Here is a 21,957-nt window from a genome sequence, read left to right on the forward strand (position 1 = left end):
CTGGTTATTTTGCCCGTTAATTGATGCAGTTTCTTCGCAGCATCGGTGGCCTTTACAATTTGCCTTGTTTTTGCAGTGGCTGGTACTGGTTGTTTCCATGTTTAGTGCTTCCTTCAGGACCTCTTGTAAGGCAGGCCTGGTGGTGACAAAATCTCAGCATTTGTTTGTCTGTAAAGGATTTTATTTCTCTTTCACTTATGAAGTTTAGTTTGGCTGTATATGAAATTCTGGGTTGAAAATTCTTTTCTTTAAGAACGTTGAATATTGGCCCCCACTCTTCTGGCTTGTAGGGTTTCTGCCAAGAGATCTGCTGTTAGTCTCTTGGGCTTCCCTTTGTGGTTAACTCGACCTTTCTTTCTGGCTGCCCTTAACACTTTTTCCTTCATTTCAACTTGGTGAATCTGACAATTATGTGTCTTGGCGTTGCTCTTTTCAAGGATTATCTTTGTGGTGGTCTCCGTATTTTCTGAATTTGACAATATCAAATTTTCTTTAGGTTTCTTAAAGAGGCAAAGCAATCATGCTCAATATTGTTATAACACTGCAGACTATTCTAGGATGTTGCCTTACCATTTAGCCATGGGCCGGCACATTTTGAGAGCTGTTTGTAAAATTGCTAATAACCAACTTTTGTGAATGGTTCCACTATTTAGGGTCCAACAGGTTGTTGGAACATGAATGATTTCTTTAAGTGCCATGTATGTGACAAGTGGCTCTGGCTACTCTGGCAGCTGGTTTAGTTAGGCAGGGAATGGCCTCCACAGCATCCCTGATAACACTATCCATTTGCAGCTTGTACAAGCCAGTGAGGCAGCACTGCCCTCACTTCTCTGTGGCAGCCCATCTCATTCCCATAAAGCATTAACAACTCATTAATTCATTTATTCAACAAATACTAAGTTCCTGTATGTGTCAAACATTGTCCTAAGCACTGTGGATACAACAGGGGGGAAAAAGTCAGGTAGGGGTGTGTATGTGTCTGTGTGTGTGTGTGTGTGTATGTCTGTGTGTGTGTGTGTGTGTATGTCTTCCATGTATTTGTTTTTTATTGCTGCTATAACAAATCACCAAAAACTTGATAGCTTAACACAAATTTATTATCGTATGGTTCTGGAGGTTGGAAAGCTAAAATTGGTAGGTAGGGCTGCATTCCTCCTAGAGGCTCTGAGAGGAGGTCCCTTTTCTTGCCTTTTTTACATTCTGGAGGCTGCCTGCATTCTTGGCTTGTGGCCCCATCCTCCATATTCAACGCTGGCAACGTAGCATCTTCCACTCTCTTTCTCTCTTTCTGGTTCTGTCTGTCACAGCACCTTTTGAACTCCGACCCTTCTGCCTCCCTCTGATCAGACCGTGTGATGACATTCAGCCCACACGGATAATCCAGGATAAACTCTTCATCTCATGGGAGCCACAGTTTTGCCTTCCATAACCCTGGTGTGGGTCATATTCTAGTGGGAGTGTTACTATAGATAGTTTGGGCTGATGGGCCCTGTGAAGAGGGAATGTAAGAGCAGAGTCTTTGGGGAAGGGAGGGAATGAGTCATGCCAGTATCTGGGGGAGAGTTTAGGCAGACGGAACAGCATGTGCTGAGGCCCTAAGGTGGTAGGTGTCTGAAGCAGTTGTCCAAGGCGGCCAGTGTGGCTGCAGAGGAAGGACTTGTGGGGAATAGTAGTTGATGAGGGCAGGGAGGGGAGTAGCCATACCATGGAGGCTTCTAGGCCACGTAAAGATTGTTGGCCTTTTGCCCAACAGTGAGAACATTCTTCTGTGTTTCCTGGTAACTTAAACTCCTTGTACCAAGCTGAATTCTGCCTATTGAAGCAAAATAAAATACATTTTTTCTCTTTGTCTCAAGACCAGGGCTCTAGGTGTGTTGCAAAAGTACAGCACCTTTTCTTCTCCAGGCCAAGTATTTTGAGTTTTTTCTGTAGTTTTTTTGTTTTATTATTATTTTTAGTTGACATTTAAATGTATGTATTTACTAGTGACAGTGTGATATTTCAATACATGTATACAGTGTGTAATGATCAAATCAGGGTAGTTAGTATATCAGTTCCCTCAAACATTTACCATTTCTTTGTGTTGGGAACACTCAAAATCTGCTCTTCCAGGTACTTGAAAATATACAATAAATTGGCCAGATGCGGTGGCGCATGCCTGTAATCCCAGCACTTTGGGAGGCCGAGGTGGGTGGATCACGAGGTCAGGAGATCAAGACCATCCTGGCTAACACGATATGAAACCCCGTCTCTACTAAAAATACAAAAAATTAGCCAGGCGCGGTGGTGGGCGCCTGTGGTCCCAGCTACTCGGGAGGCTGAGGCAGGAGAATGGCGTGAACCCGGGAGGCGGAGCTTTCAGTGAGCCGAGATTGCGCCATTGTACTCCAGCTTGGGCAACAGAGCGAGACTGTCTCAAGAAAATAAAAATATACAATAAATATACAATAAATTGTTGAGAATTATAGTCACCCTGTGGTGCTACAGAACACTAGAACTTTTCCCTCCTCTTTCCATAGTGTTTGTTTCTCACTCATTAGTAACTGCTTTTTCAGAACTCGTTGCATGTTGCACTCCATGATGGGTGAACATGGAGAGAGGTGTGAGACACACCTTCCTGATTACATTTGTGATAGAGCAGAATTCTGCCCACCCTGGTCTGAACAGGCTGCAGTTCTCCAGGCAAGGGGACTCACCTGCCCAGAGGCAGGCAGTTCTGTGACGTTCCATCCTCAGACCCCTACACCTCCATTGGTGGAGAAGTGGAACTGGCTCCTCTCTCTGCTTCTATGCTTGTTGGGGACAGTGACAGTTCCCACCAGTGATCTCGGGGCCAAGGCTGCCTGATTCCCACCTCTGCCCTTGGCTGACTATGTGACCTGGGCATGTTGCCTCTGTTTCCGTAGCTTTAAATAAAATGGGACCAGCAAGGAATCTCGGGAATAGGTCTTGGCAATGGCAAGTCTTTGGTGCCCACCTCGGGCCTCCTGAGTCTCGGTCCTGCTCCTCCTCTTCCTTGAATGCCCTCTGCCTCCATTGCCGCCAGGAACGTTCCCCTTTCCCCCGAGGCGGGGAGCACGCCCCTGGGCTTCATGGTGCTCATCCCCTCAACTTGTCTCTCAAGGAGAAAGTGTGTGGCCTGTGTGGGAATTTTGATGGCATCCAGAACAATGACCTCACCAGCAGCAACCTTCAAGTGGAGGAAGACCCCGCGGACTTTGGGAACTCCTGGAAAGTGAGCTCGCAGTGTGCTGACACCAGAAAAGTACGTCTGGGTCTCTTGTGGACAGAGCCCAAGAGCCTGCTTCCTGGAATGTCCTCCTGTTCCCATTCTCATGGGGGCTGGAAGAGGCTTGTGGGTGGTATGATCTTCAGGTGGCTTCAGGGTGAGGAGGAGGGTCTCTTGGCTCCTTCTGGGCTCAGTAACCCCAGTCTCACCAGTTGATGGCTGGCCTGTCTCTTGCCTGGTTCCCAGGTACCTCTGGACTCATCCCCTGCCACCTGCCATAACAACCTCATGAAGCAGACGATGGTGGATTCCTCCTGTAGAGTCCTTACCAGTGACGTCTTCCAGGACTGCAACAAGCTGGTGAGGACCTTGAGGGTAGTGGGAAGCAGATGGCCCCAAGGCTTGGCCCGGTGGTATCGACACTGAGCGTGACCTTCTAACATGGACACTACCCTGGTGTCTTGACATTATCTGCACCAAGACACCACTTCAGTTTTTTTCTTGGCTTTCAATCTGGGAAACAAAAAGTAAAATCAGCAGTTTCTAGAGGAAGCAATGCCTGGCGAAACATTTCCTTCTGCATGAGAAGTAACTCCCCTTGGCATGTGCCAGTGCTTCTCTTTCGGCCCCAGTCTTAGGATTCGTTCTCATATTGAAGTATCTTGTTTTCACCACTGGAGCTAGAGATTTCCTTTTCCTGTTACTGCTGCATTTGTCCAGACCAAAAGACCTTCCTGTCCTACTCCCCAAAAGCTCTTGGGGCCCATTTCTTGTCTCACAGAAATTCTTTTCTGGTCTTAATTTTGGTGATTTTGAGTCCTCATATTATGACTTATTTTTGCGTCTTTCTCTCCAATGACAAAGAGGATTTCCCCAAGGTTAAGTGCAGTTGTCTCTCCTTTTTTTTTTTTTTTTTTTTTGGAGACAGAGTCTCGCTCTGTTGCCCAGGCTGGAGTGCAATGGCATGATCTTGGTTTAGTGTAGCCTCTGCCTCCCGGGTTCAAGCGATTCTCCTGCCTCAGCCTCCCGAGCAACTGGGATTACAGGCTCCTGTCACTATGCCCAGCTAATTTTTGTATTTTTAGTAGAGATGAGATTTCACCATGTTGGTCAGGCTGGCCTTGAACTCCTGACCTTAGGTGATCTACCCACCTTGGCCTCCCAAAGTGCTGGGATTATAGGTGTGAGCCACCGTGCCCGACCATAGTGCAGTTGTCTCTTATCTGCTGCATGTATGTGGGTACACACGTGGACGTGGGCACATGTGAATACAGAAGTCTATGTACACACACAGCCATGCACACATACAGGCTGCTGTGTAGCACCACCAATGTGGGAGAGACTGGAGACTGGTTGAAAACATGGACCTCAATTCTCTGTCTATCCAGTGATTTTCAGTCTCTGAGGTACTCCAAAGGATTCTTACATTCCCTGGTTTGGTGGAAATCATGGGCATCTGAGTTGGAAGAGTGAGGACAGGGGAGGAGTTGGGGACATTGAGACTGTTGGAACGTCTTGGAAACAAGGACCCACTCAGTGAATGAATTCATTTTCTGTCATAACTGCCCTGAGAAAGTCCAGTGTGTGTAGAGGCGTATTTCGGGGACGAGGAAAGGTTGGGAACTGGTTGAACTGGATTTGGAATCAGAGTCTAGGCCCTGTTGTCCCGCATACCTGCCCCATGGCGCAGTGAGGCAGCTGCAGGGTCTGATGCATTTCCCCATTCTCTTTGCTGAAATGAGGCAAAGACAGACAGTGACCAGCACGTAAAAACACCCAAATGCTCATGAGGCTAAGAGTGGGTTGTGAGGACAGACGGGTGGCTGAGCAGGGAGGTAGGCAGAGGGACAGAGGGAATGTTCTTCTGGAAAACTCTCTGGCTCATCGTGTTCTGCAAAAGGCCAACAGCCCTGCATTATTCAGCCTTTCTTGCTGGAATGCAGATTAGAAACTAAGAATCTTTCCTTCCCTCCCATTTCCTCTTTGAGACCATTGAGCTACATTTCTCCTTCTACCTGGATGCCCCCTTACCCTTAAATTGACCATCAGAACATTTGCACCCAGACTAAGCCAGAGTTCCTGAGACCTGGCCATAGGCCCGGGCCATCTGAGGCTGCCTTTGCAGGTGGACCCCGAGCCATTCCTGGATGTCTGCATATACGACACCTGCTCTTGTGAGTCCATTGGGGACTGCGCCTGCTTCTGCGACACCATTGCTGCCTATGCTCACGTGTGTGCCCAGCACGGCAAGGTGGTGACCTGGAGGACAGCCACATTGTGTCGTGAGTCCTGACGCACTCATGTTCTCAGATGCCGTCCCTTCTTCCCATGTGTCTATGCTGTAAGACCTTGTGAGTGCAGGAGGATACCTTCATGGGAGAGAGAAGACAGAGCTCTAGTTGGGACTGGATGGCCAAGAGCTAAGGAGGGTTAAGATGTTGGCTTAGAAGTTCATATTATGGGTGAGGCAGGACATGGATTCAAGGCATGAATATGTGGAGATTTTTCTCCTGGAGAGATTCTGGCAGAAGGAGAAGAGGGAATACTGATGAAAAGAAGGAAGTCGATTTATGTCTTTAATTAGGTACAATTATATTTGCCAATATGAGTGATCAACTCATACATTCATGTCTATAGAGTCTTCTTTCTTTGGATGTAACCAACTTAATGTTTTTATGTAGAAAACTGGGCCAGGCACAGTGACTCACACCTGTAATCCCAGTGTTTTGGGAGACTGAGGCCGGAGGATTCCTTGAGCCCAGGAGTTCAAGACCAGCCTGGGCAACACAGCAAGACCGTATCTCTACAAAAATAAAGAAATGAATTCAGAACCAATAGATTCTGGTTGAGGTGCTTCAACCGTCCAGAAGTCTCTAATATTGGTGACTCCCATAGTCCCTTAGTTCCCCAGCATTGTCTCCAGATGCCCCAGGGCCATCACCACATGGGTCTGCAGTCCTGGGCCTTTTGTGGTCATAGCCTTGTCTCCTGTCTACACAGCCCAGAGCTGCGAGGAGAGGAATCTCCGGGAGAACGGGTATGAGTGTGAGTGGCGCTATAACAGCTGCGCACCTGCCTGTCGAGTCACGTGCCAGCACCCCGAGCCGCTGGCCTGCCCTGTGCAGTGTGTGGAGGGCTGCCATGCCCACTGCCCTCCAGGTGAGGCCTCTATCCCTGGGGGTCGGGCTGGTGGGATGGGATAGGGATGGGTGGAAAGATGCTTCTAGGTCTTGCTTCATCTCAGCCTCCACCGGCCATGTCCCGTCTCTGACCTGCAACCCTGCCACAGGCTGTCTCCACGGGTTCTTTCATCAGAGTCAGGCCAACTGTGATTTTTCCCAAGTCGAGCTCCTCCAAAATGCTTTTCTGTGCCTATTTATGGGATTCTCGTCTAAGGCCGCCCCTGCCGATAGAACTTTCTGCAGTGGGGGAATGTTGTATTGAATGTAACTGTGACGAGTGTGTCTGAGGAACTGAATTTTGAATTTTACTGAATTTTACTGAATTTAAATAGCCACATGCACTTTGTGACTATCATATGGTACAGCACAGCTCTAGAGTTACTGAAGGTGTTATTCAGAAGAGCGGAAAGAGCCCTGGAGATAAGATTTCATTTGTCCTGAGGCTTGGGGAGGTGGGGTGTAGGGTGAGGGAACCCCTATTCCCAGTTTTGCAGAGGGATCAATCAAAGTACAAGGAGGAAAGATGCTCCTTGAGTGGCGGGGTGACCCCTGGGGTGCGGGCAGGAGAAGCTGGCTTCTAGGGCAGGAGAAGGAGTTGGCTCCTCCCTTTTAGTTAAAAGTGAGGCTTCCTCGTGGGAAAGGGGAGCAGTTTGGTTCCTAATGAGAGCTTTCTTTTGCAGGGAAAATCCTGGATGAGCTTTTGCAGACCTGCGTCAGCCCCGAAGACTGCCCAGTGTGTGAGGCGGCTGGCCGGCGTTTTGCCTCAGGAAAGAAAGTCACCTTGAATCCCAGCGACCCTGAGCACTGCCAGATTTGGTAAAACAGATTTTGGGTCGTTTGGAGTGATGAATCTTATTGCTTCTCTGGGGGCCAGCTCAGAGACTAGGTTTTGGGTAAAATGTCCTAGCTACATGAGTTGAGAGATTGAGTTTGTTTTCTTTGTTTGTTTATTTAATTCATTGTTTAGTTTATCGTTTTGTTTGTTCCTAGGGTTTGCTACTTTTTCTTTAGGGATGGGCTAGACTGCTTCCTCCGCATATATTCCTCCACAATGTTTTTGCTCTTAATAGGCTTTTAAGTCCTAAGAGGTTTTTGCTTTTCTCACTGAAGGTGGGGTGTGGTCCCTCACTGTCCTTGTAGGTCATGACTAGTCTGAGCAGAGGTGTCCATAAAAATCGGATTTCTTTTTTCCTGGAGGTGGGGACTCAGGAAAGTGAGATGGAACGCAGGGCCCTCAGGGTAGTAAGAACCTCGTGGGGGCCATAGTCAAGGTCGCAGGGTGTGGCTGTCATAATAGGGAGGGAATGTGCTCGTTGCTCTCACCCTGGGTTCTCACTGGACTTGCCTCTGGGAAACTGGCCTTTGGGGAGGTGAGAAGGAGTCCTCAGGGTGAGCTCTGAGCCCTCTGAAGTCCTGCTCATAAGTAGGGAACATTTATTAAAATCCAGATCGATTCAACACCACTCCCTGACACTGATCAAGCCTTCTGGGAACTTAAACTTGAGAACGTAAATTTGCTGGGGAGGGGCTATGGTCACAGCTGCCAAAGTCAGATCCTGCCGCCACCATCTGTACAAACAAGAACGAACACTGCCTGGGGTGAGTTTTCTAGCAAACACAGGAAACTAGAAAGTATGTCACTCACGCACCGTTAACCAAGGATTGAAGCAGTAAATCTCGTGGATCACGGGAAGGAGGAATTAACTTCCTAGTAAGACTCTGCCTGCGCACACTCTGTATGCTGAAATGGACTGTAGGGAGCAAAGGGTGGGGTGATTCTGATGCTGGCTTGGGGTTCTGTGCCAAAAGGGCATGAGAGCTTTGAGCCCTCTCCCCACCTCCTTTGCTGGCACACGGGCAGGGGCAGCTGCCACAGTGCGTGCTGAAGCTCCAGCAGTGTGTGGACAGTAGTCCCACAGCAGGCTGGGGGCATCACCTGGGATCAAGCCACAGGGGGACACTTCCCACTTCTCAGGGCACTGCCATCTTGTCAGCTTTACTGGGAGTGCTGAAGGCCAGGTGTCTCCAGGGCTGAGAGTCCGAAGAGATGATCCGGGCCCACATTGGTCTCCACCACACAGGGCCACTTGATTTCACCTGTGGTCTGGCAGGTCTTGCCACTTTCCAGGACGCTGGCAAAAAGGTGATGTTACCAGCAGAGCTTGGAAATTTGGCATGTTCGTGTAGGAGTTTGTGAATTAGGAACCAAAAAGAAATGAATTCAGAACCAATAGATTCTGGTTGAGGTGCTTCAACCATCCAGAAGTCTCTAATATTGGTGACTCCCATAGTCCCTTAGTTCCCCAGCATTGTCTCCAGATCCCCCCAGATCACCACATGGGTCTGCAGTCCTGGGCCTTTTGTGGTCACAGCCTTGTCTCCTGTCTACACAGCCCAGAGCTGCGAGGAGAGGAATCTCTGGGAGAACGGGGTGGGGCCACTGCTCTGCTACAGACTTGTGTGTGCTTGGGGCTGGGCAGAGCCTGGCCAGTACCCGGCACACGAGAGGTGCTTATCCTATGCTGGAGGCATGAGCGAATGTCTTTTCCTAGGCCTAACATCTTGGGGACCCCTGTCTACTACTGCCAAATAATTTGTTCTGCTAGATAAAACTGGTTTGTTCTGCTAGATAAAACTGGGGTTTTGAATCTTTATTCATCTTTCCGCAATGTTTTTGCTCCAATTTTTTCTCTCTTCCTTAGGGCTCAACATATTAAACATGTTTTAAAATTCATATAATAGCCGGGCGTAGTGGCTCATGCCTGTAATCCCAGCACTTTGGGAGGCTGAGGTGGGCGGATCATAAGGTCAGGAGATCGAGACCATCCTGGCTAACACGGTGAAACCCCGTCTCTACTAAAAATACAAAAAATGAGCTGGGCGTGGTGGCGGGTGCCTGTAGTCCCAGCTACTCAGGAGGCTAAGGCTAGGAGAATGGCATAAACCTGGGAGGCGGAGCTTGCAGTCAGCCGAGATCGCGCCACTGCACTCCAGCCTGGGTGACAGAGTGAGACTCCGTCTCAGGAAAAAAAAAAAACAACCTTAAAATTTATATTCTGTTAGAATATGTACTGTAAAGCATTTATCTTCGACAGAACATTTACAAGCACAGGTTAGTGTCCACATTTTAGTAACATTTGCTCTTGCAGACATTTGTAAGAAGGCTTGGATTATAATTAAGTATTCATGTTGCTAAAGATATAGGTTGAAAAGAAATCAGCTTTGAGTGGCTGTGTGGATGGCCTAGAACAACGAATATATTTTTTCATGTCCCAGGATGGGCTAAAGCTTTGGTTTCTAGAGTCAAAGGAAGTCTGCTACGTGTGTATTTTGTGTGTGTGTGTGTGGGGGGGTGCATGCTATTTGGGGACAGATGTTAAATAGTGACATCTCACTTGGGTATGGAATGGTCCATGGGATCTCAAGTTCAGGTGGAACAGGCAGGAGATTCTGTGGGAATATGGAAGTGGGTCGTACACTATAGGGCTCAGAAGTGTCCATAGGTTCTTCCTGAACCATTTCAATTTCTTCGCTCTTTGCTGCAGCCACTGTGATGGTGTCAACCTCACCTGTGAAGCCTGCGAGGAGCCGGGAGGCCTTGTGGTGCCTCCCACAGATGCCCCGGTGAGCCCCACCACTCCGTATGTGGAGGACATCTCGGAACCGCCCTTGCACGATTTCTACTGCAGCAGGCTACTGGACCTGGTCTTCCTGCTGGATGGCTCCTCCAGGCTGTCCGAGGCTGAGTTTGAAGTGCTGAAGGCCTTTGTGGTGGACATGATGGAGCGGCTGCGCATCTCCCAGAAGTGGGTCCGCGTGGCCGTCGTGGAGTACCACGATGGCTCCCACGCCTACATCGGGCTCAAGGACCGGAAACGACCATCAGAGCTGCGGCGCATTGCCAGCCAGGTGAAGTATGCAGGCAGCCAGGTGGCCTCCACCAGTGAGGTCTTGAAATACACACTGTTCCAAATCTTTGGCAAGATCGACCGCCCTGAAGCCTCCCGCATCGCCCTGCTCCTGATGGCCAGCCAGGAGCCCCAACGGATGTCCCGGAACTTTGTCCGCTACGTCCAGGGCCTGAAGAAGAAGAAGGTCATTGTAATCCCGGTGGGCATTGGGCCCCATGCCAACCTCAAGCAGATCCGCCTCATTGAGAAGCAGTCCCCTGATAACAAGGCCTTCGTGCTGAGCGGTGTGGATGAGCTGGAGCAGCAAAGGGATGAGATTGTTAGCTACCTCTGTGACCTTGCCCCTGAAGCCCCTCCTCCTACTCTGCCCCCCGACATGGCACAAGTCACTGTGGGCCCAGGGCTCTTGGGGGTTTCGACCCTGGGGCCCAAGAGGAACTCCATGGTTCTGGATGTGGCATTTGTCCTGGAAGGATCGGACAAAATTGGTGAAGCCGACTTCAACAGGAGCAAGGAGTTCATGGAGGAGGTGATTCAGCGGATGGATGTGGGCCAGGACGGCATCCACGTCACGGTACTGCAGTACTCCTATACGGTGGCGGTGGAGTACCCCTTCAGCGAGGCACAGTCCAAAGGGGACATCCTGCAGCGGGTGCGAGAGATCCGCTACCAGGGCGGCAACAGGACCAACACTGGGCTGGCCCTGCAGTACCTCTCCGAGCACAGCTTCTTGGTCAGCCAGGGTGACCGGGAGCAGGCGCCCAACCTGGTCTACATGGTCACCGGAAATCCTGCCTCTGATGAGATCAAGAGGTTGCCTGGAGACATCCAGGTGGTGCCCATTGGAGTGGGCCCTCATGCCAATGTACAGGAGCTGGAGAGGATTGGCTGGCCCAATGCCCCCATCCTCATCCAGGACTTTGAGACGCTCCCCCGAGAGGCTCCTGACCTGGTGCTGCAGAGCTGCTGCTCCGGAGAGGGGCTGAAGATCCCCACCCTCTCCCCTGCCCCTGGTATGCTGGCACCTTGTGTGCAGGTGGGAGGGCTGGGCGAGGGCTGGCGTGGCCTTGGTGCTGCATGCATCTGCCGAGATACGACTCGGGTTCTAATCCTGGCTTCCCTGCTCTGTGTGCCCTTGGTTGAACCTTGCCTTCAAAGGGCCCGTGTTTCCTCACCTCCCTGGCAGGGAGACAAACTGTGATCCTTTTTCGGGGGAAGATCTTTTCTTGTTGTGCGTGCTTATATAAATTCAAAGGTAATGGAAGCCTATTGTTAACATTTAAACAATACCAGTAAGGAGTGAAAAAACAAGTCTGTCTTTATCACACAGCCCCTTCCCCACCCAATTCCACCCTCTGCCTTCAAGGTAACCTCTGTTAAAGGTGGTGATGATAAGCTTCCTTTTGACCATACTGGATGGGTGAAATTATTCTGAGTAGCTGACATTCTTCAGGGCGAGACCAGGAGGTCAGGTGCCAGGTAGCAGGTGCAGTCTTCAGAAACTGGTGTCAGACTGCTGTAGTTTGAATCTTGTCTCTGCTACTTGCTAGCTGGGTAATCTTGGGCAAGTACTTAACCTCTTTGTATATCAGTCTCCTCATGTATAAAATGGGGACAATAATAGCATCTACGTGCTTAAAATAGTATCTGACACATGACAAGTGCTCAAAAAAATGCTTGCTCCCACTGCTATATTACTACCTTTTACTGACACTGGCATCTAATCCATTCCTACTTCCTGAACGTCTTCATTCGATGTGTTTGAGACCATCCCAGAATAACGAGCCTTCTTTTAGTATCTTTTAGTATCTTTTAGTATCTTTTGAGTCTCTCATTTGTCAGTACTTTTGTTTCTTTGTTTTTATTCATGTTCATAGATTTAAATTCTTGTAATATTTTTGCTGAGGAAAGCAACAATTACATCATTTCATCAAATCTCAGATGTGCTCAGACACTAAGAGGAGCACTAGGCATTTGTAGCTGGAATAATCACAGTACGTTCACCTGCCCTGCAAGATCTGAGGCCAGCAGCTCATTGTCCAGGGAAGGGCTGCCGCTCCATTTCCTTTTGCAATCTCCTTGTATTGCCAGGCCAGTATTTTACTCAATTCTAGAAAAGTGGTGGCCCCTTGTTACTGAGGAAGTCCATGCCTGCCGCTTTTATTTGTAGACATTCAAACTTCCTTTGGGTAGAATTGGAGTCTTGTCAATGTCTCCAATCCTGAGGTAGTCAGGCCCCAGGAACTCCATCTCTCCCATCCCCTCCTCCCTGGCCCACCTTGCCCTTGCACTCATGAAGACACTCCCCTGCCCTTGGTGGTGCCACGTGGTCAGCCTGCCCTGCAGATCCTATTGGATTTCAGGTTGTAGGCCTGGCAGCCAGTGTCCCTGCTGACACCTGTGTGCTCACCTTCCTGGTTGTCATTGCAGACTGCAGCCAGCCCCTGGACGTGATCCTTCTCCTGGATGGCTCCTCCAGTTTCCCAGCTGCTTATTTTGATGAAATGAAGAGTTTTGCCAAGGCTTTCATTTCAAAAGCCAATATAGGTGAGTGAGCAAGGCACCTGAAGCAGCCGGTGACGAAGAGGCTCTTTTTGGGGCTCCAGTTGATTCAGAATAATCCCCATTTTCTCGTTCCGTTTAGGGCCTCATCTCACTCAGGTGTCAGTGCTCCAGTATGGAAGCATCACCACCATTGACGTGCCGTGGAACGTGGCCCTGGAGAAAGCCCATTTGCTGAGCCTTGTGGACGTCATGCAGCGGGAGGGAGGCCCCAGCCAAATCGGTAACGTTGGTGCCACAGGCTGGATGCAGAACCTCCATTCTGCTTCTAATTTTTGGCATAAATGACTGTGTGACCTCGGCCAGTCACTTTGCTTCTTGGCCTTAGTTTTCTTCTTCTGGAAAGTGAGGGGCTAGATGCTCTTCCAGGTCTCTTCCAGATCTCAACTGGGTGTTGCTCGGAGTCTCTGAATCATTCAGCTTTTGAGTAACTTAAGGATCCTCCGTGAGACAGGGTGTCCAGCCGCAGCCAGTACTGACTTGGCGTGATCTGTTCTCCATTCTCAGGGGATGCTTTGGGCTTTGCTGTGCGATACTTGACTTCAGAAATGCATGGTGCCAGGCCGGGAGCCTCGAAGGCGGTGGTCATCCTGGTCATGGACGTCTCTGTGGATGCGGTGGATGCAGCAGCTGATGCCGCCAGATCCAACAGTAAGAATCTGGTGTACAGTCCTCAATTCAGGAGAGCGAGACTTCAGAAATGATAGAGGATTAAAAGTGGGCTGGGGTTACTTTTGGATGTTGTGGCTGATACTAAATATACTCAGTACCGACCTCTGTCCTGGTATCAAACAGCAGGAAATTATCCAGTCACAATGTGATTTGGAAACCAAACAATAATAAGTGTGTGTTGATACTACATCTTTATGACTAATTATAACCTTTAATTTCTCCACATTTTCCCTTTGTGTCCAGGAGTGATCCTATCTCTACGCTCTTCCTTTCTAAAGGAGGATTCGTGGTCTCTTGCTAAAATGTCATGTCTGAGGCCAGAGTAATTCATTGTGGGGCCTTGAGCACCAATGGGGACTTTCATGTATTTAGAGTTCGTTTCTGGTATCAGGCTAATGGGCTTGGCAGGGTTGAATGGATGAGAGACAAAGGATCATGCTGTAGGAGAGGAAAGGATCCACATGTCCAGCCTTGTGCTCCATGAGAACATGTGCTTATCATGTTCTTAATATCAACAGGATGTGAGCTGGGACAGGTGGTAGAGTCTGAGGGACCACCTCCCAGCTGAAGGAGGTCTGGGTGAGTGGAGTGACATTGAGTCCCCTCATGGCCACCTGGAGAACAGTTAATCTTTCAGAACCCTGCCTAGGAGTGCTGTCAGAACCCTGTCTTCTCTCTGCTGTCTTCCTGATATTCTTCCTGAGAAAGTTATTTGCTCTGTTCTCTATGTCACATATGAGCTACTCAAAATGCGCAAATCGTATTGTATCATATTGTAACGTATCTATTCCTTGCAAAAAACTGGGAGTTCTTTGAAGGCAAGGGAAGATCTTGCTTATTTTTGTATCATCTGTGTATGATGCACAAAATAGGTGACCATTTAACATTTGTTGAGTGAGTGAATGTGATATGTTTATGAAATCTGTGATTTTAGGGTAAAGGACCCTAAAAGGGAAAGGATAAATATTTGGATAACAAACTTACGATAGCTGAAAAACTGCTAGTAGAAAATCTGCTCCAACCTGAAGCACATTGCAAATTCCTAGAAATTTCTGGAGCGCTGAATTGAGGAATTTCAGGATGGAAAATTTTTTTCTCCTTTAGTATCAAGAATCCAAAGAAAGATTTTCATTGGGAAAGGGAGCAGTTGTGGTCTTGAGGAAGTGGACATGATCCAGAGCAAGTCATTTAACCACCCAAAGCCTCGGTTTCTCATGTGTAAATGAGCATGCACATTCTCTGGGCTCAGCCCTGTGATATTTTTTCTTCTCTTCTTACATACACCCCCTTGGTGGTCTAGTTCAGTGTCATGGGTCTAAATATATTTATACATCTCTGACTTTGAAATTCATATCTCCTCAACTCAGCTTGCATGCTCTAACAGGCAAAACTAAACTCTTGATTTTTCACATCTATTTTTCTCTTCTTAGAGAATGGCAGTTCCAACCTTCCAGTTGTTCAGTTCAAAAAGCCCAGCATCCTTGATTCTTCTTCCTTTTTCCTGATACCTCCATGCAAGCCACGAATAAACTACAGCTCCATCTTCAAAACACATTGAGAGTTACACCACTCCACACCATGTCCACCTCATTCCAAGTCTCCATCATCTTTCACCTGGACTATTGAAATAGCTGTCTAACTGGAACCCCAGCTTCCACCTTTGTCCCCTGCAGCTCATTCTCAGCACAGCAGCTGCAGTGGCCCTTTAAAATCAAAGTCAGCTCCTGTCCCTCTGCTCTGTCATCTTGGCTGGCTTTGTTTCATTCACAGAACATGGTGAGTCCTTACCATGGCCAATGGAGCATTGCCTGATCCATGCCCTTTCCCTCTCTTGCTTGTCCCTCTCTCCCCAGCCCCCGGGAGCATGCAGTCACACTTCTGCTCTGGGGCGTTTGCACTCACTCTTCTCTCTGCTTGGGATGTCCCTCCCTCAGATATCTTCTTGGCTCCTTCCATCCTTACATTAGGTCTCTGCTCAGATGCAATCTTTTCACCAAGTGCTTCTCCAACCGCCATATATGCAACGGTAACCCACACCTCAGCCCTGGGCATTCTTTTCCTCCTTATCTCATTTTGTTTTTTTCCTAAGCATTTATCCACATCTGAAATTCTATGTATTTACTTTGTTTGTGTGTGTGTGTTTGTCTGTCTATCCATGAGGACGGGGGACAGGGAGGGACTTTATATGCTTGGTTCACTGCTGTATCCCTATTGCTTGCAATAGTACCTGACACAGAGTAGGAGCTCATTAATATCTGTTGACTGAATATCTTCTTCATAGGGCTGGTGTATGTGACCAGCCTGGAAAACATGAGGCTCTGTTGAGATGCTGGATATAACGTCAAGCCAGTCCGTTTTGAGCCTACTTGCCCACAGATCCTTTCCTGTCTCTTTGCTAACTCTAGGAGTGACAGTGTTCCCTATTGGAATTGGAGATCGCTACGATGCAGCCCAGCTAAGGATCTTGGCAGGCCCAGCAGGTAACTCTAACGTGGTGAAGCTCCAGCGAATCGAAGACCTCCCTACCATGGTCACCTTAGGCAATTCGTTCCTCCACAAACTGTGCTCTGGTGAGTCTTATAATACCTTTCTTACTTCTCTCAAAAAAAGGCTCCAAAACAAACCCACCATAGAAACAAAAGTACTATTCAAGAGACCCCGGGGGTGCCCATGCGTAAGATTTGGCCTTGAATGAAGATTATTATGTAGACCAGGACCTTTAAGTTTCTGCTCCTGGGAGGTTTATACCACAAACCCTCATGGGGCCAGCAGAAAGCTTTCTGTGTATGGTCCTGTTCCCACTCTAATTGTCCATGTGAACTTGGCAGAGCCTAAGCTTATTTGTGTAGGAGAGATCTTGGACAAAAGAATCAGAAGACATAAGCAAGGAACCCCAGCATTCCGTAGATATAGTCTTCTTCCCCATGGGCCTAGACTCACCCTCAACATGGCTATAAAGGGCTTTAGAAATACAATAACGTGGCGACTAATATCAAAGTACCAGAGTTTAAGTTGATTTCAGGTTAGAAACTTAAAATATGCTTTTGGCCAGGCATGGTGGCTCATGTCTGTAATCCCAGCATTTTTGGAGGCCGAGGTGGGCGGATTATAAGGTCAGGAGATAGAGACCATCTTGGCTAACGTTGAAACCCCGTCTCTACTAAAAATCCAAAAAGTAGCCAGGCGTGGTGGCACACACCTGTAGTCCCAGCTACTCGGGAGGCTGAGGCAGGAGAATCGCCTGAACCAAGGAGGCAGAAGTTACAGTGAGCCGAGATTGTGCCAATGCACTCCAGCCTGGGTGACAGAGTGAGACTCTGTCTCAAAAAAAAAAAATATATATATATGTATACACACACACACACATGTGTACACATATATACGTATATACGTATGTATATTAATGTCACATGTTTGTGAAATGTACATATATACATTATATATGTGTATATGCACATATATGTATATACACACACACATATACACACGCTTTTTGGGGCTGGGTTTGTATATTTTCCCGTTACTAGCTGTAAGTCAGAACCTGTATAGAGCTACTGTCCTTCAGGGGAATAAGTCAATGCAAGTTTGCCCTTAAAGGGTAAAATTTGCTCTATGCAAATTTTGACTTACAGCTAATAGCTGTACAGAGAGATGGCAGCTCTCTTGGTAGGAATCTTCAAGTAGATCTCTTTCAGGTTTCCAGGATCTTGCTTCGTCTCCCCACCTTCCCCATTCCTGGCATGATCTACATGTGAACTAAGATAATGACAGTGTAAGCTGTAGTTATTGCCAGTTATCACTGTTATTGGCATCATAATTATTAATAACCGCAGAGCATGTCTGAAGAACTACAGGATGACCACCTTTTAGCCTCGTGTCCCTATGTCTCCACTGTTAACCTTGTTCAGCTGCTTTTCAGAAGAGTTGAGATGACTTCAAAAACTAGACCAGGTTGCTTTAGCAGACATTGTGAATGGTTCAGAATTTCTGGGTGAAAGATGGGAACTAAGATCATATTTGTGTCTGTTGCAGGATTTGTTAGGATTTGCATGGATGAGGATGGGAATGAGAGGAGGGTAAGTTCCTTTCTGTTGACTTTGAAAGAAAGATTAGAGATGTGTTTGGGGCTCTTGTTCCCACTGGTTAATTTTTCCTCCTTTGGTCTTAGTCCAGTGCTTCCTCTTACTACTATGTTGTTTTTGAGGGTCCATCTGTACATTTTGTGTTTTTCTTCCCGTCTCATGTACAGGAGGCCTCCTTGCTGTGTAGGCCTGTGTTCAATTCTAGGAGTCAGTTATCTGGCAGATAGGCTTAGAGTTGGAGTACCTCATCTTTATTCCCTGCCTGAATCTGCTGTTTGCTTCTGCAGCCTGGGGACATCTGGACCTTGCCAGACCAGTGCCACACCGTGACTTGCCAGCCAGATGGCCAGACCTTACTGAAGAGTCATCGGGTCAACTGTGACCGGGGGCTGAGGCCTTCATGCCCCAACAGTCAGTCCCCTGTTAAAGTGGAAGAGACCTGTGGCTGCCGCTGGACCTGCCCCTGTGAGTCCTTTGCTTCTCCAGCCAGGGCAGTGTCAAAGGGGTACTGTTTTTAGCTTGGCTGTGCAGAAAAGTAGAGCAGGCACCAACCAGCCCAGAAGTACCCTTTCCCTTATCACCACATACACAGCGCTACCTTCACTCACGTTCCTTTCCTCCTGTGCTCTTTGGAAATGCTTTCAGCCAGTCTCAGGGATCACTGCCCTCTTTCTCTGTCTTTGGAAGGCACTTCCCCAGAATATACATAACCAGAAGGAAGAATTGCTTTTCTGAGGTCAGTGCTCAGCTTGGCTGTTGGCAAGTCAACCTTTAGGAATGTATGTATTCAGGGTATGGCAGTGGAAGTATAGCAGTGAGAGAGACACTTCCCAGAAAACTCTCCAACCACACCTATAGCAACAGTACCATCACCAAGGTGGCCTGGAATAAGAGGAGGAAATATTTAAAATCCATCTCACGTACACTTGCGGAGAGCATTTCATCCGTGGGCTGGGTTAGCCTTCTGCCTCATGTTTGGGAGAAATGACTGCTTATGGTGACCATGACTCAGCAGTGGATCGTAACCTTTATGCTGAACAGACATAACTGGTGGGATGCAATCAAAACTGTATGTTATAGCTCACTCTCCCTTTAGAATTTATTTAGGGAGATAAATTTCCCTCTTGGTCTAGGTGAAAACTCCACCAGACCTTATGTTATTTCTGTTTATTCATAAATCTATAGTTACTTTTAAGTCATAAGACAAAGTCTCAATTGATAATTAGATACCCACTCTTGTGTAATAATCAAAACTTTGAATTTGGTTAGAGTTAAAACACCTCCCAGTCCCAATTTGGGCTGCCTGCCTCTGGGAAGGAGGGTATGGTCCGCTTTTCTCTGTACAAAGAGCTTTGCCTGTTTTCATTGAAAGCATATCCTGGAAATGACTCGATGTCATTTCAAAGACAGCTTCCTAGTACTTTATTGCGTACCACAGGTTACCCAACTGTTCTTCTGTGCATGTGCATTTAGGCTGTTTCCAGCGTTTTGTAATGACAAACAATGCTGCAATGAGTAAACCTGAACATACGAATTTTCATATGGTTGGAGGTGTGTCTTCAGGGTAGATTCCTAGAAATGAGATTCTTGGGTCAAAAGATAAGTGCGTGTGAAGTTCCCCTTAGATATTCCCAGATTCTCATCTAACAGGTGAGAGGTGGTTGTGCAGAACTGGAACGTGCATCTGTTTGCTTTTCCATCAGCGAGGTGTGAGTGCATGCTTCTCCACAGCCTTGCCGAGGGAGTGTGTGGTGACAGTTTTTATTTTATTGTTTTTGCAAATTCCTTACTTTTCAGGAAAGAAATGGTATCTCAGTGTACTTGAAATTCATTTCTCTAATGATGAGTTAAGTTAAACATTTTTTCATATGTTTAATTGCCATTTTTTGGTTTAATTTTGTGAATTTTCTGCTCATGCCTTTCCCCATTTTCCCATTAGAAAATTTGTGATAAAAACACCTGAGATCTACCCCCTTAGTAAATTTTCAAGTGTACAATACAATATTGTTAGCTATTTGCAAGTTGTTGTACAGCAGATGTCTAAAAGTTTTTGTTTTGTGTGACTGAAACTATGCCCATTGAACAGCAACTTCCCTTTTTCTCCTTCCCCTAACCCCCCGCAACCACCATTCTGCTTTTTGCTTTTACGAATTTGACTATTTTAGATATCTCCTATAAGTGAGTTCATGCAGTAGTTATCCTTCTGTGACTGGCTCATTTCACTTAGCTTAATGTCCTCAAAGTTCATCTATGTTGTGGCATATGAAAGGATTTCCTTCTTTCTAAAGACTGAATAATACTCCATTGCATGTATATATCACATTTTCTTTATCCATTTGTCCACTGATGTGCATTTGAGTTATTTCCACCTCTTGGCTATTGTGAATAATGTTGCAATGAACATGGAAGTGTAGGTCTCTTTTTGAGATCCTGATTTCAATGCTTTTGGATGAATACCCAGAAGTGGGATTGCTGGGTCACATGCTAATGCTAGTTTTAATTTTTTGAGGAACCTTCTTACTGTTTCCGTAGTTGGTACACCACTTTACATTCTCACCATCAGTGCACAACGGTTTCAGTTTCTCCACATTCTTGTTAACACTTGGTATTTCTTGGGGGGGGGGGTGTGTGTGTGTGTATTGGGGGGTTGGGTAATGGCCATTCTAACATGTATGAGGTGATACCTCTTTATGATTTTGATTTGCATTTCCCTGATGATCAGTAATGTTGAATTTTTTTTTTTATATAATTGACTTTTTGGATGTTTGTTTGGAGAAATGTCTTTTCAAGGCCTTTGCTCATTTTTAAATTGGGTTATTTGCATTTTTTTTTTTTTTTTTTTTTGCTATTGAGTTGTGTGAGTTCCTAATATATTTTGGATATTAACCCTTTATCAAATGTATGGTTTGCAAATGTTTTCTTCCATTCTGTAGGCTGCCTTTTTATTCTGTTGATTGTTTCTTTGGCTGCACAGAAGCTTTTTAGTTTGATGTCGTCCCACTTGTCTATTTTTGCTTTTGTTGCCTTGATTTTGGCAACGATATCCAAGAAATCGTCACCAAGACCGATGTTGCAAAGTTCTTGTGTTTTCTTTTAGGAGTTTTCTAATTTCAGGTTTTACATATCAGTGTTTAAGTTTGGTTTTGGGTTAACTTTGTGTATGATAGAAGATAAGGGTCCAATTTCATTCTTTTTCATGTGGACAGGTCATTGTTAGTGTATAGAAACAACTAGTTTTGTATGTTGATTTTGTATTCTGCAACTGAATTTGTTTCAACTTTGCTGAATTTGCTAACAATTTTTTGGTGAAATCTTTAGAGTTTTCTACACGTAAGATCATGTGTTCTGCAAGTAGAGATAATTTTACTTACTTTTTTGATTGGCACTTTTATATCTTCTTGATTCATTGCTCTAGCTAAGACTTCTCGTACTGTGTTGAATAGAAGTGGTGAGAGTGGGCCTCCTTGCCTTCTTCCTGGTTAGAGGAAAAGCTTTCCGTTTTCCACTATTCAATGTGATGTTAGCTGTGGCATTTTCATAAACGGCCTTTATTTTGTTGAGGTAATTTCCTTCTAAGTTTGTTGAATGTTTTAGTCATGAAATGGTGTTTGAATTTTGACAGATGCTTTATCTGCATCTATTGACATGATAGTATGATTTTTATCCTTTGTTTTGTTAATGCTATGTATCACATTTTTTGATTTTTAGACGTTGAGTCATTCTCATATCTGAGGGATAAATCCTACTCAGAGTGTATGATCCTTTCATTGTGCTGTTGAATCAGTTTGCTCTCATTTTGTTGGGAATTTTTGCATCTATGTTCATCAGGAATATTGACTTTTTTTTTTTTTTTTTTTTTACTGTAAAGTTTTTGTCTGACTTTGGTATCAGGGTAATTCTGGCTTCATAAAGTAGGTTTCCCACTTCAGTGTTTTGAAAGAGTTTGAGAAAGATTGACATTAATTCTTTTTTAAATTTTTGGTGAATTAATGTGGTGAAAGCATCCTCTTTTTTGTTGGGAGATTATGATTACTAATTTGATCTCCTTACTAATTGTGGGGGTTTTCAGATTTTCTATTTCTTCATCATTCAGTCTTGGTAGGTTGTATGTTTCAGGGATTTATTCATTTCTTTAGGTTATCCAGTTTGTTCATGTGTAGTTGTTCTTAGTAGTCTTTTACTACCCTTTTTATTTCTGCGCTATCAATTGTAACATCACCACTTCCATTTCAGATTTTATTTGAGTCTTCTCTTTTTGTCTTGGTTAATCTAGCTAAAGGTTTGTTAATTTTGTTGACCTTTAAAAAAATCAATTCTAA

At 46.2% G+C, this 21,957-nt stretch overlaps 1 protein-coding gene across 2 annotated transcripts in view; it reads left to right on the plus strand.

The window, feature by feature from the left end:
- VWF (von Willebrand factor) overlaps window positions 1-21,957 on the plus strand; it is a 172,054-nt gene that overhangs the window by 92,180 nt on the left and 57,917 nt on the right. For both annotated transcript variants that reach the window (XM_025401752.1, XM_025401750.1), the window contains exons 23-34: window positions 3,125-3,265; window positions 3,476-3,589; window positions 5,355-5,511; window positions 6,230-6,388; window positions 7,092-7,227; window positions 9,957-11,335; window positions 12,753-12,869; window positions 12,967-13,107; window positions 13,392-13,535; window positions 15,962-16,126; window positions 17,589-17,632; window positions 17,926-18,103. In XM_025401752.1, the coding sequence (XP_025257537.1) occupies window positions 3,125-3,265; window positions 3,476-3,589; window positions 5,355-5,511; window positions 6,230-6,388; window positions 7,092-7,227; window positions 9,957-11,335; window positions 12,753-12,869; window positions 12,967-13,107; window positions 13,392-13,535; window positions 15,962-16,126; window positions 17,589-17,632; window positions 17,926-18,103 (2,875 nt within the window). The remainder of the gene's footprint in view (window positions 1-3,124; window positions 3,266-3,475; window positions 3,590-5,354; window positions 5,512-6,229; window positions 6,389-7,091; window positions 7,228-9,956; window positions 11,336-12,752; window positions 12,870-12,966; window positions 13,108-13,391; window positions 13,536-15,961; window positions 16,127-17,588; window positions 17,633-17,925; window positions 18,104-21,957) is intronic.

Source organism: Theropithecus gelada, chromosome 11 (assembly GCF_003255815.1).
Source record: "Theropithecus gelada isolate Dixy chromosome 11, Tgel_1.0, whole genome shotgun sequence".
In the NCBI taxonomy this organism is placed as follows: domain Eukaryota; kingdom Metazoa; phylum Chordata; class Mammalia; order Primates; family Cercopithecidae; genus Theropithecus; species Theropithecus gelada.